Source organism: Sinocyclocheilus grahami, unplaced genomic scaffold (assembly GCF_001515645.1).
Source record: "Sinocyclocheilus grahami isolate Dianchi unplaced genomic scaffold, SAMN03320097.WGS_v1.1 scaffold170.1, whole genome shotgun sequence".
Classification (NCBI taxonomy): Eukaryota; Metazoa; Chordata; class Actinopteri; order Cypriniformes; family Cyprinidae; genus Sinocyclocheilus; species Sinocyclocheilus grahami.
Window position 1 is genome coordinate 1946069 of NW_015505349.1, and position 19773 is coordinate 1965841.

At 37.2% G+C, this 19773-nt stretch overlaps 1 protein-coding gene across 6 annotated transcripts in view; it reads left to right on the forward strand.

Annotated features, from left to right (window-relative positions):
- LOC107593407 (plasma membrane calcium-transporting ATPase 3) overlaps positions 1–19773 on the forward strand; it is a 58285-nt gene that overhangs the window by 24293 nt on the left and 14219 nt on the right. For 3 of the 6 annotated variants that reach the window (XM_016283126.1, XM_016283127.1, XM_016283123.1), the window contains exons 4-20: positions 5850–6107; positions 6378–6503; positions 8506–8631; positions 10412–10465; positions 10794–10835; positions 11401–11565; positions 12974–13188; positions 13390–13632; positions 14365–14606; positions 14728–14962; positions 15045–15224; positions 15329–15416; positions 16932–17038; positions 17297–17488; positions 18483–18696; positions 19002–19213; positions 19628–19735. In XM_016283126.1, coding sequence (XP_016138612.1) covers positions 5850–6107; positions 6378–6503; positions 8506–8631; positions 10412–10465; positions 10794–10835; positions 11401–11565; positions 12974–13188; positions 13390–13632; positions 14365–14606; positions 14728–14962; positions 15045–15224; positions 15329–15416; positions 16932–17038; positions 17297–17488; positions 18483–18696; positions 19002–19213; positions 19628–19735 — 2807 coding nt within the window. The remainder of the gene's footprint in view (positions 1–5849; positions 6108–6377; positions 6504–8505; positions 8632–10411; positions 10466–10793; positions 10836–11400; positions 11566–12973; positions 13189–13389; positions 13633–14364; positions 14607–14727; positions 14963–15044; positions 15225–15328; positions 15417–16931; positions 17039–17296; positions 17489–18482; positions 18697–19001; positions 19214–19627; positions 19736–19773) is intronic. The other 3 variants (XM_016283128.1, XM_016283124.1, XM_016283125.1) reach the window with 2 other exon arrangements.

Here is a 19773-nt window from a genome sequence, read left to right on the forward strand (position 1 = left end):
GAGAATGAAGGTGAGAAAAGAGGATGTCAAGCAGGAATGCAGAGAAAGAGAAAACGAGTTTAGGGGTTCTCTGGAAAAATAAACAGTAAAACATGTATCTTTGTGGCAAAGAACTCTCAAAGTTTTATACAATCGCACATTGAGTTCTGCATAAGGCAAGGCAAAGCAAGGCAAGTTTATTTATATAGCACATTTCATACACAATGGTAATTCAAAGTGCTTTATGTAAAAGGAAGTAAAATGATCATTAAAAATCATCACAACAATAAAACAAGGAATTCAAAATGATTTAAAAATTGATTTAAAATACATTTAAAACAGTTAAAAATAGAAAATGATTATACATATAATACAGTGCAATCAGTTTGGTCATAGCACAGTGCTCATTCAATAAATGCACAGCTAAACATGAGTTTTGAGTCTGGATTTAAATGTGGCTAATGTTTTAGCACATCTGATCTCTTCTGGAAGCTGATTCCAACTGCAGGCGGTGCTTTATGTAAAAGGAAGTAAAATGATCATTAAAAATCATCACAACAATAAAACACAAAAAATTGATTTAAAATACATTTAAAACAGTTAAAAATAGAAAATGATTATACATATAATACAGTGCAATCAGTTTGGTCATAGCACAGTGCTCATTCAATAAATGCACAGCTAAACATGAGTTTTGAGTCTGGATTTAAATGTGGCTAATGTTTTAGCACATCTGATCTCTTCTGGAAGCTGATTCCAACTGCAGGCGGCATAATAGCTGAAAGCGGACTCCCCTTGTTTTGTTTGAACCCAGTTAGGTATTTCTAACTGACTCGATCCTAAAGATCTGAGTGGTCTGTTAGGTTTATATTCAGTGAGCATTCTGCAATGTACTGTATTTAGGTCCTAGGCCATTGAGTGATTTATAAAAGAGTAAAATTACTTTAAAATCAATCTTAAAGGGGTCATATGATGCTGCTAAAAAGAACATTATTTTGTGTATTTGGTGTAATGAAATGTGTTTATGCGGTTTAAGGTTAAAAAAACACATTATTTTCCACATACTGTACATTATTGTTTCTCCTCTATGCCCCGCCTTTCTGAAACGTGTCGATTTTTACAAAGCTCATCGGTCTGAAAAAGTGAGGTGTGCTGTGATTGGCCAGCTATCCAGTGCGTTGTGATTGGCCGAATACCTCAAACGTGTGACGGAAATGTTACGCCCCTTACCATATTGTGATGATGCCCTGTCAGGCCAGAGCGATGATTCAAAAACATGAAAACCCATTATGAACAAACAAAACATCTAATTCTTGCAATGTTTTTGAGACGATTGTATGCTAATTTAGTGACTGCTTTGATATGACTACTGAAACTGAGGTCTGTCTCCAGAATCACACCAAGATTCTTGACTTGATTTTTAGGTGTTTGACCCCTAGAGTCAATGTATGCATTCACCTTGAGAACTTCATCTTTGTTTCAAAATGCAATGACTTCAGTTTTCTCCTTGTTTAACTGAAGAAAGTTCTGGCACATCCAACTGTTAATTTCATCAATGCATTGGCAGAGGGAGTCAATGGGGCTGTAGACATTTGGCGATAAGGCTAGGTAAAGGTATCATCAGCATAGGTGTGATAGGCAATTTGTTTCTTTCTAATTATTTGACTTAGTGGGAGCATATACAGGCTAAACAAGAGCGGTGCAAGAATTGAGCCTTGTGGGACTCCGCATTTCATGGACGTCCACTTAGACTTATGCTCTTTTACACTCACATAATAACCTCTCCCTTCTAATATGACCTGAACCATTTGATTACCATCCCAGAAAGCCCAACCCAGTTTTCCAGTCTCTCTAGAAGTATGTTATGATCGACAGTGTCAAACACAGCACTAAGATCTAGTAGTACCAGCACTGATATTTTGCCAGAATCAGAATTAAAGTGAATATAATTTATTATCTTAATGAGTGCTGTCTCTGTGCTGTGATGCAGTCGGAAACCAGATTGAAAATTGTCCAGGTATCCATTTGAGTTTAAGTAGTTGAACAGCTGATTAAAAACGACCTTTTCAATAATCTTGCCGATAAAAGGAAGATTTGATATTGGTCTATAGTTGCTCAATATGGTGTTATCAAGATTGCTCTTTTTCAGAAGGGGCTTAACAACTGCGGTTTTCAGGGAGTTTGGAAAAGTCCCAGAAAGACGTGAGCGTTCACCATTTTTAAGAGATCTGCTTAAACAGTTAAGAACACTTTTTTTTAAAAGATGTGGGAAGTGTGTCAAGATAGCAGGTTGACGATTTAAGGTGCTGTACTATTTCTTCCAAAATTTTGCTATCAATTGCTTCAAAAACAGTCATAGTAACTTCTTTTTGACATTGCGGTCGAATCTGTCTAACCTCTGCATAACTTGAGGATGTGCTAATCGCCTTTCTGATATTATTGATCTTCTCAGCAAAGAAGGAAGCAAACTCGTTGCATTTGCTGTTGGAGGGCATTTCACTGGGAATCTGACTTGGAGGGTTTGTCAGTCTCTCAACAGTAGCAAAAACAGTGCGAGTGTTGTTTAAGCTACTGTTTATAAGGTTTCAGAAGAAGGTCTGTCTGGCTGTGGCTAGCTCCACATTGAAAGCATGAAGGCTGTCTTTATAGATGCTATAGTGAATTTCAAGTTTCGTCTTCCGCCGCATCCGCTCAGCTTTTCTGCATTGTCTTTTCATACTGTACTGCTGTTGATTTTCTCCAAGGTGATTTTTGTCTGCCAGTCTTCTTGCTGACTTTCACAGGAGCAATATCATCAATAACATTCTTAACTTTTGAGTTAAAGGAATCAAGGAGAAGATCAACAGAGTCTGCAGAAATGCTTGGTGTTAAAGATATAGCCTTCATAATAGCACACTAGTGTTCTCGTTAATGCATCTCTTTCTGACAGAGACAGATCTAGATTCCATGGTAGCAGAGATCAATATATCAAAGAAAATACAAAAGTGATCAGATAGTGCTACATCCTTAATAACAATGGATGAAATAATAAGAGTAAATCTATAGAGTGTGTCCTTGATTGTTTGTGGGTCCATGCACATGCTGAATCAGGTCAAAAGTGTTTAAAACAGTTATAATTTCTCTTATAGTTTTGATTTCTGCATTATCTATGTGAATATTAAAATCCCCTGCAATAGCAAAACAGTCAAACTCTGAGGAAATCATTGATAACAGCATAACCTATGTCACTCTGCATAAGGAAGGCATAATGTACAACCAGCCAAGCATTATTGCAAAATAAACCCTGGCAGGATGAACAGATTTCTGAAAAGGTCGATTTTTAATGTTGCCAGCTGTACTGCACATTATCCTATTAATTACATGGCTATTTGCTAACATTAAAAACTGATTTTTAATATAATTTTTTTTAATTTTATTATTTCTTGTATCTACTAGCACTGCAGTATAAAAACTGCAACAGTATTACAACATTAATTCATATATAATATTAATATATTAATATTAATCTGCAGTCCAAGTCACTTTTTCTATAAATTAGTTAGCATAACATATGTAGCTACAATATAAAAAGTCTTCTTCTATTTTAAGGTTTTCCTATCCAGTTTTTCTGTCTCTTACCAGTTTGTTGTTCTTCCAAGTGATATTTTTGTTTTCTCGCTTTAACTGGAGACTGCTGAGCATCTAGTCATCTATCAAATGTTTTATGCTTACCATACACTAACATTAAAATGTTTTTTTCATGTTTTTAAAAGTCTCATGTTCAGCAAGGCTGCATTTATTTAATCAATAAACAGTAAAAGCAGCAATGTTTTTTTCACATTCTTTAAGATATCATGATAATACACTATGTTTTTTAGACATTGACATTAGCATTTTTTTAAATGTCTTTTGATTCAGTTAATATTTGAAATAGAAATGTTTTGTAACATTATAAATGACTTTTACTGTCATTTTAATCAATTTAATTGCTCAATTAAAGTAATCATTTCTTTAAAAATATTCTTCCAAACTTTAGAATTGATGTATGTATCAATGTATGTAAAAAAATAATAATGAAGTGCACAAGCTTGTCAGTCAGCTAATCATTCTGAGTTGCAAGAAGACAGCAAACTTGTGTTGGTATGAAACGAGACAGAGGCCACAGAGCAATTTGAAAGACATTAAAGAAAGGCTTTTCTCAGTATCTGAAAAATGGAGAAGGGTCTTGCTGCAGCTGACGCTTGCACGCTCAGACTTGCACTCTCAGACTTGCACTCTCAGGCTTGCACTCTCAGACACTTGCACTTCCGCTAGCGACGTCACTTGCAGTCTTTATTATTTTTTATTTTGTTCTATTTATTGATAGATTTACTTTTTGTTTGAATCTCCTAATATTTTACAACAGTAACTAGGTGGTGAAGACAAGACAAAAGAAACTAAATTACGAAGTCACTTGCAATCGCCACTTGCACTCTCCGACACCTGCGACGTCACTTGCAATCGACACAAATCGTGGGTGTTGCCAATGGAGACAAGACGCTGTGGTGGTGATTTAATGATTAAAACTAATTTAGTACAATAACAGGGTCCTGCAAGAAAAAGACAAGACCCGCAAATCCGTGGCCACAGAACAGCAGAATATGAACGCAATGCACAAAGTCTCTCGTTAAGCGTTTTCCTCCTGTAGAAAAACATAAACACTTAATATGGCTTAATGTATTAAGATGCTATTAAAATATCAAATTAAATATACAGTTTATTTATATAATGAATATGTATATAGTATTTTTCCTCCCACACCGCAAAACATGGCATAATGTGGGATAATGGACTAAGATGATAAAGACCAAACTCAATGCTCTTCATTATTAAAATATAGCCTACATAACTAATATACAGGCAAGCAGGTGAGCCCAGAATAAATGTTAAGGGTTTTTCCATATAGAATAAACTGTCTACAGCTCTTTTATATCATTGACTTTGTCCATTAAGCTACATTACGTGTTTTACAATTGATTGCTTCTGTTGTCCTCGTTTGTAAGTCGCTTTGGATAAAAGCATCTGCTAAATGACTAAATAAATAAATAAATAAAATAAATAATCATTAAATCACCACCACAGCGTCTTGTCTCCATTGGCAACACGCAAGATTTGTGTCGATTGCAAGTGACGTCGCAGGTATCGGAGAGTGCAAGTGGCGATTGCAAGTGACTTCGTAATTTAGTTTATTTTCTCTTGTCTTCACCACCTAGCTACTGTTGTAAAATGTTGAGAGATTCAAACAAAAAGTAATCAATAAATAAAACAAAATAAAAAAGACTGCAAGTGACGTCGCTAGTGGAAGTACAAGTGTCTGAGAGTGCAAGCCTGAGAGTGCAAGTCTGAGAGTGCAAGCCTGAGAGTGCAAGTCTGAGAGTGCAAGCGCCAGCTGCAGCCAGACCCTTTTGGAAAAATGAGTGTGTTGTCATGATATCTTAGTCTAGCTAATCAAAAGAGCTTTCCTTAACCAGATTGTGCTATGCTAGTTAGCTTGCTAATTGAAAACACAAAAGAATTTACCATTTTTTGGTTCTTTAATATAATGTGTTTTGTTTAAATTGTTTAAAAGATATTTTATGCCTATGATGTGGTGTTTAAATGACATTTATTAGCATATTTCGATGTTTACGAATAAATACATATAAAGTGATGTTCTATAATCTCTAATCAGGCAACAAAAAGAGTGCCCAAGTATAGCTATGGGGTCCAAGGATAGCACACATACGTCTCCAAGATGTCTGTTAAAGAGCACTTCATCTGGAAAGCATCTGCTTCCAGCATCAACTGCAATTGATTAATCAGAATCAAGTATTCCAGACGCCCATGTAATAATGAACTTCTAACCTCTGCAGGTTGTGGAAATGGGTCAGGAGGAACTGAAGATGAGGGGGAGGCAGAGGCAGGATGGATCGAAGGTGCAGCCATCCTACTCTCCGTCATTTGCGTGGTGCTGGTGACGGCTTTCAACGACTGGAGTAAAGAGAAACAGTTCCGGGGACTGCAGAGCCGCATCGAGCTGGAGCAGCGATTCGCTGTGGTGCGCAATGGAAACGTCATCCAGATCCCCGTCGCCGAGATGGTGGTTGGGGACATGGCCCAGGTCAAATACGGTCAGTTTCTTGTTTTGCTGAGCCCGGAGAATGAAATAAATGCGGAGATTAGGCTTAACCCATCCAATATGAGGAAGGTGTGGATTAACACTGGGACATTTTTAGAGTAATGTTCACATTTCCACAAATCACAATGGGAACTCATTTGTTGATAATGTATCCTGTGCAATGTAGCATTATTGGTAGGAACAGTGAATGCTTTTTGGGATATTAAGGATGCTCTACAGATCACGGGATATTTATTTGTCCCACTTTTGTTTCCTCTCTCAGGTGACCTCCTACCTGCTGATGGGGTCCTGATTCAGGGAAATGACCTGAAAATCGACGAGAGCTCTTTAACTGGTGAATCAGACCATGTGCGGAAGTCAGTCGAAAAGGACCCCATGCTTCTCTCTGGTAAGCATGTGTGGATCATACAGTAGATGTTGCTAGACCATATATAATGGTGGGTGGATTGTATATAATAATCACCAATGATTCACCAATAAACCAAGGATTTTAACGTTAACTATACCTATACCCCCGGTTTCACAGACAAGGCTTAAGCCTAGTTCCCGACTAAAATGTAAGTCTGAGCTGTTTCAGCTGAAAGAAACTTGCAATGATTGATCTTGAAATATGTCAGTGCCCTTGTTTTGTCTCAAGATGCACACCAGTAATGTTTTTTTCTAAAGCATGTTTATAAAAATTACTTTAAAATCCCAATTGAACTATGGCCTAGTCCTGGTTTAAGCTAAGCCCTGTCTGTGAAACCGGGCCATTAAGTTTTAACAATCGCCTAAATATTTGTTTAAAAGTCCATAACACAACTATAATGATATTGCTCGCTGGAATCATTTTAAGGACATTTTTTTCGGCTTATGATTCATGAACAATAAAAATATTGACAGTCAGTCAGAATCCACTGACTTTAAAGAGCTTGAGCATTTAGAGTGGCAGATATTATACAGTAACCGCAGCATTTATAACAAACAGAACAATATTGTCTGTAGGTGTGAATGCTAATATTGTTATGGCTATAATTATTTGTATAGGTATCATTCTTAGTGTGAATAGGCCTTTATGCTAGTAGCAAAAAAGTTGTTGTGTATTAAAGTAAAATCATTGTTAAAGGTTGATGCCCATCACTCTCCTTAAGAGACTGGTCAATCTTTCTTGAAAGTGTCTGAAGTAATTTTGTATTCCCCTCTCGGCTGCGCTCCTTCAGCTGTCAGTCAGCAGCACAAAGCACTCGGAGCGTCCGCATTCTGTGTGTCAGAATAACTGAGATGCTGCAGTGGCATCCAGATGTTGATAATTAGATCTAAGAATCTCTGTTTCCTGCTGTGAGCACTGGTGCATGACCTCTCCCTTCCTTCATGCTATTCTTAGACACTTGGGATGATAACTCCATTCTCTTCATGAGGCTGTCCTGCTCTACTGATGATATTATTGAATAATATCCTAATGATATTTTTGTGAAGTTGATGTATGGAGGCTGTTGTTGTGTGCGGTCTGGAGTCAAATGCTAATGATGAACTGCAGCAGGCCAGGCTGTCTGTATTTGAAGATAAATAGTCAATGTCTAAAAGGAATTGTTGAGAAAATGTGAAAATAATCACAGAAATATGAGCTGTCTTACAACTGTCTTCGGTAACGTTACTTTGTTTAGCCAGTTTGAATTTGTGCACTAAATGTAAAATGTTACTTATTTAGAAAATTAGAGAAAATTGTAGTTTCTTTTTTTTTTGTAAAGCAACCTTAATCTTTGGAAAAGCACTATATAAATTATTATTATTATAGAAATTGGTCATTTTCTTGTAAAGTGGCTTTGAACATTGAAACATTAAACTTATTATTATTAAGCTCAAGGTCACTTTACAAGAAATGTTTAATTATTTCATTGTACTATTTTTTTATTAATTTAAACGTTGTTGTTATTATAGAAATTTGTCACTTTCTTGTAAAATGAACTTGAGCTTTTAAAAAATGAATTTTACATGAAACATATTATTACAAAGCTCTAGGTCACTTTACAAGAAAATTACAATTATTTAAATGCATTGTTTTTTTATTAACTTAGACATTCTAAATATATTTACTGGCATAAATATAAAAGGTATGATTTTACTATTACATGTAGTTTTATGTTGGCTTGATATGAAATGACAATCTTTGAAACAGAAGGGTAGAACATAATTTATTGATGCTGCAGTGCATGCTGCGAGGCCACATATCGCCAACAGTGTTCAACAGGAAATTATTTATTTACACTAGTTCTATGAGGCTAGTTGGGACAACCTTTGCAGAATTTTTGGGGAGTCTTTCCATTAATGCTACAATAAAATATCAATCATTCATGTCTACATTGTGTCTTTTCCTTACTCTGTTTGTCTCTCTCTCAATCTTTCTTTCTCAGGTACCCATGTGATGGAGGGATCAGGCAGGATGCTGGTGACCGCAGTTGGAGTCAACTCTCAGACTGGCATCATATTCACTCTACTGGGAGCTGGGGAAGGGGAGGAGGAGAAGAAAGAAAAGAAAGGTAGGTGTAAGAAGGAAGAGCATCAAACACCAACCAAAACATACCGTAATACCGTAATAGAAAATGCTGAGGCTGGTGTAGGATGTAGTGAGAAGGACTGCACACATTGTGAGTAGCACTACCAGACAGTAGAGAATAGAGAGAGAGGGGGTGGGGGATCCTTACATAAGGGAGAGATGGGTTGGATATGAATGGAGGACCAGTGGGCTTGGAGCCTGCAGGAATATTTATGAATGGTAAGACGAGCAAGAGAGACAAGCAGAGCTCCACTGCTGCAAACTTTATGGCTCATGTCATGGGTAATTTAACCTGCAGCCAACAGAGAGGAGACTGGAGAGAAGGGAATAGTGAAGGATTAGGAGTTATATTGGAGTAGGCTGATTAATTATTCAGAGAAAGGGAACGAAAGAGAGAAACAGAGAGAGGGAGATAGAGCAAAGGTTGGATGTGGGTGGATGAAGGATGAAGTGGCGCCATGTTCTGTTACTGTCCCACTGAATCGCTCTATATGTGTCATCAGCCACCGAACAGACTTAGAACTGCCTCACAATCACAACTGAATTGTCTTTTTTGCTTTTGCAAATGTGATTTGTAATATTTATGCATCTTTTCTGATACCCATAATTGTAGAGTAGTCTGTACTTTTATAAGAATGCACATATGACAAATAATGCCAACAAACCTTTTTTATTCACCATTTAAGATTTGAAGTTAAAATCTATATGTATGCATGAGGGATAGTGTATATTTAGTTTTCTTTCTTTTTTTCCAAAGGTTTTTGCAGTCCTGCAGTATGAATTTTTAATATATAAAAATTCTATGTGGTGTCTCATTTAACAGGAGGCTATAAAAACTACAGGTATAACAATTAGGACTACCAATTATAAATATGTGTTTATAGTTTTTATTCATTTTTATTTAAGCGTTAGTTTAAATGAAAACTAAATTAATTAGTTAGACTAAATTAAAATGAGAAATGTTGCCTTGGCAACTAGCTGAAATTTAAAAAAAAAGTTGTAAACATTTTTTTTCCGTTAACATTTATTTAATTTCATTTTTTTATATTTTAGTTTCAGCTTTAGTTTTAGTAAACTATAATAGCTCTGTTGCATATATAAATATTTGAAGAGAAAAGTCTCCAAATGATGGTAATTCAAAGATATTGTATAAGAGTAACTCATTGAGTAGATCAATATATTGTTTGCTTCACAAAGTAGATTCACACTAGACGTGTGCTTTTATTCTTTCTGGAGTATTTTTTATTATTATTTTTTTAATTATTATTATTATTGATTTATGTCTTTGGCCGTTGCGCTGTTTCACATTTTTTCATGCACCATGAGTGCTGCATTTTAAGACACTACAAGTGAAATGTAGTTAAAAACATGTCTCAAGATCCGTCCGTTCTGTTCCATTCTATAGCTTGTGAATCTTTGCTGATAATGAATCACGTTAAATTAACTAGATTATTAATTTACTCATTTACTAAAATGTTGACAGCCCAAATAACTGTTACAAAAGAATTAGAAAACAATCTTTTACATGAAGCAGGATCGTCTTGCAGGAACGTCACATTGTAGGAAACTGATGAAGTACTGCCAGTACTTTCATATTAACAATCTACGTACATGCAGTTTTGTCTTTTTTCAGTTTTCCTTAGTACCACATGACCATCATTAATTTCTCTTTTTCTTACCTCTACCACCACCCAATCCTAACAATTTCCCACGATCCCCCTCCTCCACACCTGCATTATCCCTTTGTTTCTCTATCCAATCAGAGGACAGTAGTTACTCACTAACAACTATGGCCAAACCAAGTGGCATCACCAATGGTACGTAATCCGCAGCCCTGTTGTTCTGAGTCCACTTGAGTTACAGAACACCTTCAGCATAGATGAAGTGACTACAATCAGCACTAAGTAGAGTTGGATTAGCCCAGAATTGTGGTGGAGTGCATTCACAGGTTTAAAATGTCACAGTTCAAGAGCCCAGCTCAATGTGTGTGCTATATGTTTGCATTTGTGTGTCTGTTTCCATAGTTCTGTGCGCTCTCATTTTCCCCACTCAAGAACACTGTGTGCCCTGTCTCTCATTCTGTCTCTGTCTGTCGCTTTTTATTCCCTTGTTCCCTCTCTCTCTCTCTGTCTTTCTCTCTCACAGGCAAGCAGCCAGAGGCAGCTGTGGAGACCAATCAAAATAAAGGTACCACAGGGATAGTAGAGTAGATGAATGGAGAGAATGAGGGGTTAATTGTTTTCTTGTTGTGGAAAATTTCTGTGGACTCCTCAGCTACGTTGTTGCTATATGAGGTTAGCAACGGGAAATATAAGCGCTAATACCATGTATGCACACAGCCACTCTTTGTGTAACATCACACACGGATGCTTAACGGCATACATGACGACTGCTTCCTTGCGTAGTACAGTGTAACCGTTGTTCATTGTTTCCGGTGTCGAGGATAAGCACCCAAACACATTTTGCTGAATAGTGCCAGCTCTGTAGAACTCGAGAACTTGTTGTGGTCCGACTATAACCGATGTCAGTGTTTATGCTATGCGTGTCCACATTTGTCTTGCTTTCCTTCGTTGTGTGTCCAGAGTATGTGTGTATGCCACTTTGAGCGTAAATATTCTATGTGTGTCATAAAGGTATTCAGAACTTTGAATGAGTCTCGTTCTTGCCGGAAGACTCTCGCGATGCTCTGAGTTGTGACACGACAGATTTGTTGTCCATATGTAGTGACGCTAACTCATGTCCCACTCACCAGCCAAAAAGCAGGATGGAGCCGTTGCCATGGAGATGCAGCCTCTGAAGAGTGCAGAGGGCGGAGAAGTGGAGGAGAAAGAGAAGAAAAAAGCCAACGTGCCCAAGAAGGAGAAGTCTGTACTGCAGGGCAAACTCACCAAACTTGCTGTACAGATTGGCAAAGCAGGTGCGTGGGACTTCATGTGGCCAATTACGAGGTGATGTCATATGGAAAGATAAATCACCTCACTCTGACACACTTACACTCTGCTTTGCTGATCCTCTTGTCTTTTGTTTTTTATCCTCATGCAAAGATATATTCAGTGTTGAAGAATGTTACTTTTAAAAGTAAAGTGTGACAATATTCCATTACTTCTTTAAAAAGTAACTATTTGTGCTAGATTTTTTTTATGGAAAGTAACATATTTTACTTTTGTTAACTGAAAAGAAGCACTCGCTAATTGTGTTACATTGTTATTTTTTATGGAATTTAACTTATTGTGTTACTTTTGTTACATATTCTCTCAATGAATTGAGTGGAAGTGCTGATTAATTGTATTACGTTGTTACTTTCTATGGAAAGTAAGTGTTAAATGTTTACATGATACATTTTGTGCTACATTTTTCACTCTTAACTGAAAGGAAGCCCTCGCCAATTGTTACATTGTTACTTTTTATAAAATGTAACACATTGTGTTACTTTTGTTATATATTTGTTACTTTTGTTACTTTTTATGGGAAGTAACATGTTAAATGCTTGTGCTACATTTTCTCAATGTTAACTCAGAGGAAGTAGCAGCTAATTGTGTTACAATGTTATTTTTCATGGAATGTAACACATTGTGCTACTTTTGTTACATATTCTCACCAATAATGGAGTGTAAGTGATTAATTGTGTTACTTTTTATGGAAAGTAACATGTTACATGTTGTGCTACATTTTGTCACTGTTAACTGAGAGAAAGTACCGGCTAATTGTGTTACGTTGTTATTTTTCATGGAATGTAACATATTAATTTGACATATTCTCGCCTTTACTGAGAAGTGCTGACTAATGAATTTGCTACTTGTTATTGAAATTGATGTGTTAAGTTACTTTTGTGCTAAATTTTCACAATGTTAACTGAGCAGCTACTGACCACTAACTGAAAGTGAAAAAAGTGAAAGTGTTGTGACAAGTATGGTAACCCATATTTGCAATTTGTGCAACCTTCGGGTTACAAGTCCAACTCTCTAACCATTAGGCCACAACTTTGTAATGTTGTTACTTTTTATGAAAAGTGTTATGTATTTTGTTACATGTTACATGTTAAGCATAAGTGTTTTCTCTCACAATCACAATAGTTTATCATGCACACAAATAATTCTCATAAAAAAAGTCAAAGAAAAGTTTAGTTTATGGCACCTAAAATATACCCCTATTTTTATTTTTCCGTAATAAATAAATTAAATAATTAGAAATTAATCAGATATTATACTGTAATTTTGATAAGTAATCCGTTACTTTATTTGTTACTGTATTTATAGTCAATAGATTGATTTAAGATTAATCTGCAAGTATCATGAAGATTATTTATTATGCGGTTTTGTTTGTAGGTCTTGTAATGTCAGCCATTACAGTTATCATTCTGGTGCTGTACTTTGTGATCGAGACATTTGTGGTGGAGGGGCGGAGCTGGTTGCCTGAGTGCACGCCCATCTACGTGCAGTATTTTGTCAAATTCTTTATCATCGGTGTGACTGTGCTGGTGGTAGCTGTGCCTGAGGGTCTTCCCCTTGCTGTTACCATCTCCCTGGCTTATTCAGTTAAGGTGAGAGAGAACAGGTGCACTGTGTGTGTGTGTGTGTAAACAGCAAATTAAATGTATTGTAGAGCTAACAGATTACATAAGCAAATTTGAACAAAATAAAAAATTTTCTCTGGATGTTTTTTCATGTAATATATTTAGCATGTTTTGCTTTTGTCAACACCGTTTTTTCACCACCCAAATCTTCTGTTGCTGTTAATTCAGAAAATGATGAAGGACAATAACCTAGTGCGTCACTTGGATGCCTGTGAGACAATGGGCAATGCCACTGCCATCTGCTCCGACAAGACCGGCACCCTCACCACCAACCGCATGACTGTAGTACAGTCCTACATCAATGACCAGCACTTCCGTGAGATACCGGACCCCAGCCAGATCCACCATAACACCCTGGAGATGATTGTCAATGCCATATCTATCAACTGCGCCTATACCTCCAAGATCATGGTGAGAGATTGGATATGATTAATTAAAAAAAAACTGATAATTTTTTTTTTTTTTAATCCAGCCTCCTAGTTTCTTATTAGCATGCCTCCTGGCCAAAATGGTCTTCAGATGGTCTAGCTGGACTCCCAGCCTGGCCAATCTAGTTTTTAGCTGAAAAGTGCCCAAAACTCCTTTAAAACCAGGCAAGTTGCCTGTGTGCAATCTGTGAAACTTACAGTAAAAACATACAGCAGTGGTTGCCAGAACTTTACTATAAAAAATATGGTAGCACCATTTTAGGGTTACAGAATTAACTTAAATTTACTGTAACAAAAAAAGTATATCCCATTAACTGATATAATTTTAATAGTACATCCTACTACTCTGTTTTGTACCTGTATAATATATTGATAACCAAGTCTGTACATTTAACTATTTTACTGTAAAATTACTTAAAATGTCCCCTTTTAAAGATTTTCACCATATATAGTAAGGGAACTTGCCGTTAACCAAGTAACAGACATACCATAGAATTTTACAGCATTTTACTGTATTTTACTGTTAAAATTACAAACATTATTTACAGTTCAGGCTGGGAGACCAGCATGCCAACTTAGGCTGGTAAGATGTTTTTTTACAGGAGGGAAGCTACTGTTATACTGGCTTGTCAAATATAAGTAGAAACGTTTTCATACATTTTTTTTTTCATTTTCTCTTCTCGGTGTCCCTTGCTTCATTTCAATTCTCTTTCAGCCACCAGATGTGGAAGGTGGTCTGCCCAAGCAGGTTGGTAATAAGACAGAGTGTGGTCTGCTGGGCTTTCTGCTGGACTTGAAGAGAGACTACGCCCCTGTGAGAGAGCAGATCCCAGAGGAGAAGCTTTACAAAGTCTACACTTTCAACTCTGTACGCAAGTCCATGAGCACTGTGGTGCAGATGCCGGATGGAAGTTTCCGGCTCTACAGCAAAGGAGCTTCTGAGATCCTTCTGAAAAAGTTAGTAAAACATCACAAGATCTTGGAATTATAACCATAACTTCAGATGTTGTTGTTTCTTTTGTTAGTTGTCATTAAACACCTCTTTTTGTCCTTCCTGCTTTCTCTTTTTCTACCTCAGGTGTTCCTCGATACTTGGTGCCAATGGTGAAACACGAAACTTCAAGCCACGAGACAGAGATGAGATGGTGAAGAAAGTGATCGAGCCCATGGCGTGTGAAGGCCTGCGAACCATCTGCATCGCTTATCGTGATCTTCCCTGCAACCCCGAGCCTGACTGGGATAATGAAGCTGAAATTGTCACCGATCTGACCTGCATCGCTGTCGTCGGGATTGAGGATCCCGTTCGACCAGAGGTACAGTATGTAGTGAGAACATGTATCCTATGTCCTTGGAATGCGTTTTCTCTTTTCAAGCATTTCTCTGCTCCCTCCGCAGGTCCCTGAAGCCATTTGCAAGTGTCAGAGGGCAGGCATCACTGTGCGCATGGTCACCGGCGACAACATCAACACAGCACGAGCTATTGCTGCCAAGTGTGGCATCATTCAGCCCGGGGATGACTTTCTGTGCCTGGAGGGTAAAGACTTCAACCGAAGAATCAGGAATGAGAAAGGAGAGGTTCGTGAAAATTGAATTTCAGACATCTCAGCACCAAACCAATACAGACTAAACTGAATCATGGATGTCTGAGCTCTGTGTATGTGCATGTGTGTGTGTTATAGATTGAGCAGGAGAGGATTGATAAGATCTGGCCCAAGCTCAGAGTCCTTGCACGTTCTTCCCCCACGGACAAACACACTCTCGTAAAAGGTGAGATTCTCTTTCTACTCATTCTCAAACCCAGAATCTTACTGTACACTGCCAGGTATGGTATGGGGAAAATGTAGTGCCCAAAACTGTTAAACTAATATTATATTTATATTTTTTACTACTATTTTAAATGTAATTTTAATTAATAATTTTTTGGTAACACTTTAGTATAGGGACCAATTCTCACTATTAACTAGTTTCTTATTAGCATGCCTATTATTAACATATTGACTGTTTATTAGTACTTATAAAGCACATATTCTGCATGACCATATTCTACATCCCTAATCCTACCCAATACCTGAACTTAACCAAAGACTAAAGAATAGCCTAGATGTGTCACTCGTATAGTTTTAAATTGGGAAAAATGCAACGCTCAATATGGCTGCTCCATCAAAGGAATCCCCGCCTTCTGAATAAAAGAGCTAATCGGTAAAATCATTGCGTCACTGCAGCTGCCGTTAGAAGTCCTGGTCGCTATAGAAACATTCAACTTTCTGAGGTGCACACTTTGGACTGTGCATGCGCACTGGCTGGTCTAGCCTGAAAACTATTTGAGCAAAAGAAACATAATTTATGAGACAGTTGTTGTCAGATTTCATTGGTGATTTCAAATATGAAATTTAATTGTAAGCTTGGTGAACAGTTTTGGAGAATTTGATGTTTCCCCATTCAGAGAGATAGGAGCTGCACTTGCATTCCCGAGAGGCGTTTCAAAGATGGCCGCTGAGTGAAATGGCTTGCCTTAAAGGGACTTTGACTTAACAACTACCTTACTAACTATTAATAAGCAGCAAATTAGGAGTTTATTGAGGCAAAAGTCATGGTTTGTTAATAGTGAGAATTGGACCTTAAAATAAAGTGTGACCATTTTTTTACTCAAAATCGTAATCCATTGCCAACAACTCTATACACCTTGGATCAAAGAGACGTCTAGATTAAAAGATTTCAAGACCACAAGAAACTTACATTACTGTTTAAAATTTGGGGTCTGTAAGATTTTTTTTTCATGTTTTTAAAATAAGTATCTCATGCCAACCAAATCTGCTGATGTAATTAATATTGTAAAATATTATAGCACTTACACTAAAATATTATGAAAATTTAAAATGACTGTTTTCTGTTTCATTATATTTTAAAATGTCATTTATTGCTGTGATGGCAAAGCTGAATTTCAGCAGGCATTATTCCAGTCTTCAGTGTCACATGATCCTTCAGAAATCATTCTAAAATGAATATTTGGTGCTCAAGAAACACTTTTTATTATTATCAATGTTGAAAACGGTTATGCTGCTAAATATTTTTGTGTATTTTTGATCAGTTTAATGCATCGTTGCTGAATTAAAGTATTTCTTTAAAAAATGACTGACTTATTGAAAAATAAATTTGACACTCAGTAAGGCGTAACATACAGTCAGTTGTCATGTTCTGTGGTGACAGTAGTTGTATTCAGTGATTGGTCAAGGTTATGTGCTAGCTGGTAATTGTTTGCTGTGTGATGATGCCATTGTGTAGGCATCATTGACAGCACTGTGCTGGAGCAGAGACAGGTGGTGGCCGTAACTGGTGATGGGACCAATGACGGGCCGGCTCTCAAGAAGGCAGATGTGGGCTTTGCGATGGTAAGCACATCTGATGAACACTTCCCACTGATCTATTCATATATTCATCCTTTCATCCAAGAGGTAGTTAAGAGATGAGTAATTGTAAGAGATGAATATTGATTTATTAGAAGCTCTACTTATATAATGTTCACCCAACAAGGGTGTATGATAACATAGGAAGATATCCAGTGAATAAAAGCCACTTTTCTCCAATGAATCTGACTCTGATGTATTTATTACCTAAACCTCTTGGTCTTTCTCTCTTGCCGTCTCCAGGGTATAGCAGGCACTGATGTAGCTAAAGAAGCCTCGGACATCATCCTGACCGATGATAACTTCTCCAGCATTGTGAAGGCTGTCATGTGGGGGAGAAATGTGTATGACAGCATCTCCAAGTTCCTGCAGTTTCAGCTTACTGTCAATATAGTGGCCGTCACGGTAGCTTTCACCGGGGCCTGCATTACACAGGTAGAACACACACTCAAACCACTGTAATTTTAGTATTATTAATATGCTATTATAGTATTCATTAATATTTTTAGTTTTTTAGTTTTCATTTAAATTTTAGTTTTAGTAATTTATTGCTTCAACTTATTTATTTATTCGTTTTTTTAAGTTCAAGTTTTTATGTAATATTTGTAATTTATTTTATTTCCTCTTTATTTCAATAACCGAAAATATTTTAATATTTTTTGTTTTAGTTAACGATAACAACACTGACTCACACACAAGTTAAGCACAATCGACAGGATTTGTGGTATAATGTTGATTACCTCCTCAAAATTCCGGGTTGTGGTGATGCACTTACAACTGGGCCAATTTTTTTTGAGGACTTAAAAGCAGAAATGTGAAACTTATACTTTTAAAAAAGCACTAGCAGTCATTTTTCTGTTAAAATGTGTAATTTTAGGTGCTCTTTATTTTAATCATTTTAGCTGTCAGGTTGTCATGGCAATGAAGTTGTAAAATTGGAAATAACTTTACACAGAGAATGTTAGCAAGTATTTTTCACACTAAATTCATGTTATGTTGTTTACGTTTTGTGGCTATACAGTTCAAACTGAGTATTTTAACACTGATTCATTCACTTCCATTGGAAGTGCCTCAATGTAAAAGATATTTCCTTTTTTTTTAAATAAAGTAAAGGGGGGACAAGTTAAACATTGCATCCCCCCAAATCTACTCCTCAGATCAGTGTTGTTTGTTTTAGCATGTAGCGTTGCGGTAAGTGTTAGACAGCCGGCCACTGCCACTCTAGATCGCTGATAGCTCTGTCATCATGTGGATTAGGAGAACTGACTGCATTGCACCTCTCAAACTCATAGCAAAAGGAAGTTGTAACTAAACCAGCCACTAAGCCCTGCTGGAGACCGGTGGTACTGCACACACTTCACTGGCTAAGAGTTTAGTTCACTACTTTCATCAGTTCATTATTCATTCATCTCTGTGTTTTTGTGTGTAGGACTCTCCACTAAAAGCAGTACAGATGTTGTGGGTTAATCTGATCATGGACACATTTGCCTCTTTGGCTCTTGCCACTGAGCCACCAACCGAAGCTCTGCTGCTTAGGAAACCCTACGGCCGCAACAACCCCCTCATCTCGCTCACAATGATGAAGAACATCCTGGGTCATGGAGTCTATCAGCTCATCATCATCTTCACCCTGCTGTTTGTTGGTGGGACAGAGAGTTCAAGAATCAATGTTGTTTTGCATTATTTATTAAATGATGAATAATACAGTAATAATTCAGATGAAAGTCTTAACTGAAAGTGTAACAGCTTACAGCTCAATTATAACATTATAGTCTCAGATATGTTACATATATGTACATATTCATTTAGCAGAAGCTGTGAGAATGAGAGCAATGCTAGCATAAGTGACTAGTCTAAAGGTGAAACAATGAGTGCCTACTGATTGCACCTTTAAAGGTTTTAAGGACGGCTTAATTTTGTATGCCTTCATCTCTTTCATCCTAACAAGGAGAGAAAATCTTCAACATCGACAGTGGCCGTAACGCCCCCTTACACTCCCCCCCGTCTGAACATTACACCATCATCTTCAACACCTTTGTCCTGATGCAGCTCTTCAACGAGATCAATGCTCGCAAAATTCACGGTGAAAGGAACGTGTTCGACGGCATCTTTGGGAACCCTATCTTCTGCAGCATTGTTCTGGGAACATTTGGAGTGCAGGTCAGAGCTACTGTTTGTTTTATGCTCCTTGAGCAGATTCTCCAGATTTCTGCAGAATTTGAACTCCATCATTAACAAAGTTCTGCATGTCTCTCACCCCTTGTCTGTTAGTTTATTAATATACTATTTATGTAGGCCTATATATATATTCTTCAAAATATCATCTTTTATGTTCCACTGAGAAAAATGCATGCAAAAATGCACACAGGCTTGAAATAACATTTTTGGGTGAACTATACCGATAAATCCAATCAACAGATTTATACAGACTATTTTTGAAATCAGAATTCTATCTGGGCCTGTCCATGAGGTTGTATGAAAGGTGACATGAGAGGGTAACTGATGTACTGGGTGCTTGTGCTGAGTAAGCTGGTGTTGACTATGTTTGGTTGTTTGTTGTTGATCTGTGTGCAGATTGTGATTGTGCAGTTTGGGGGCAAGCCCTTCAGCTGTGCCCCTCTCAATGTGGAGCAATGGCTGTGGTGCCTCTTTGTGGGAGTTGGAGAATTGCTGTGGGGTCAGGTAGGAGAGCAAGAGACACAAAGAACAAATAAGGAGAA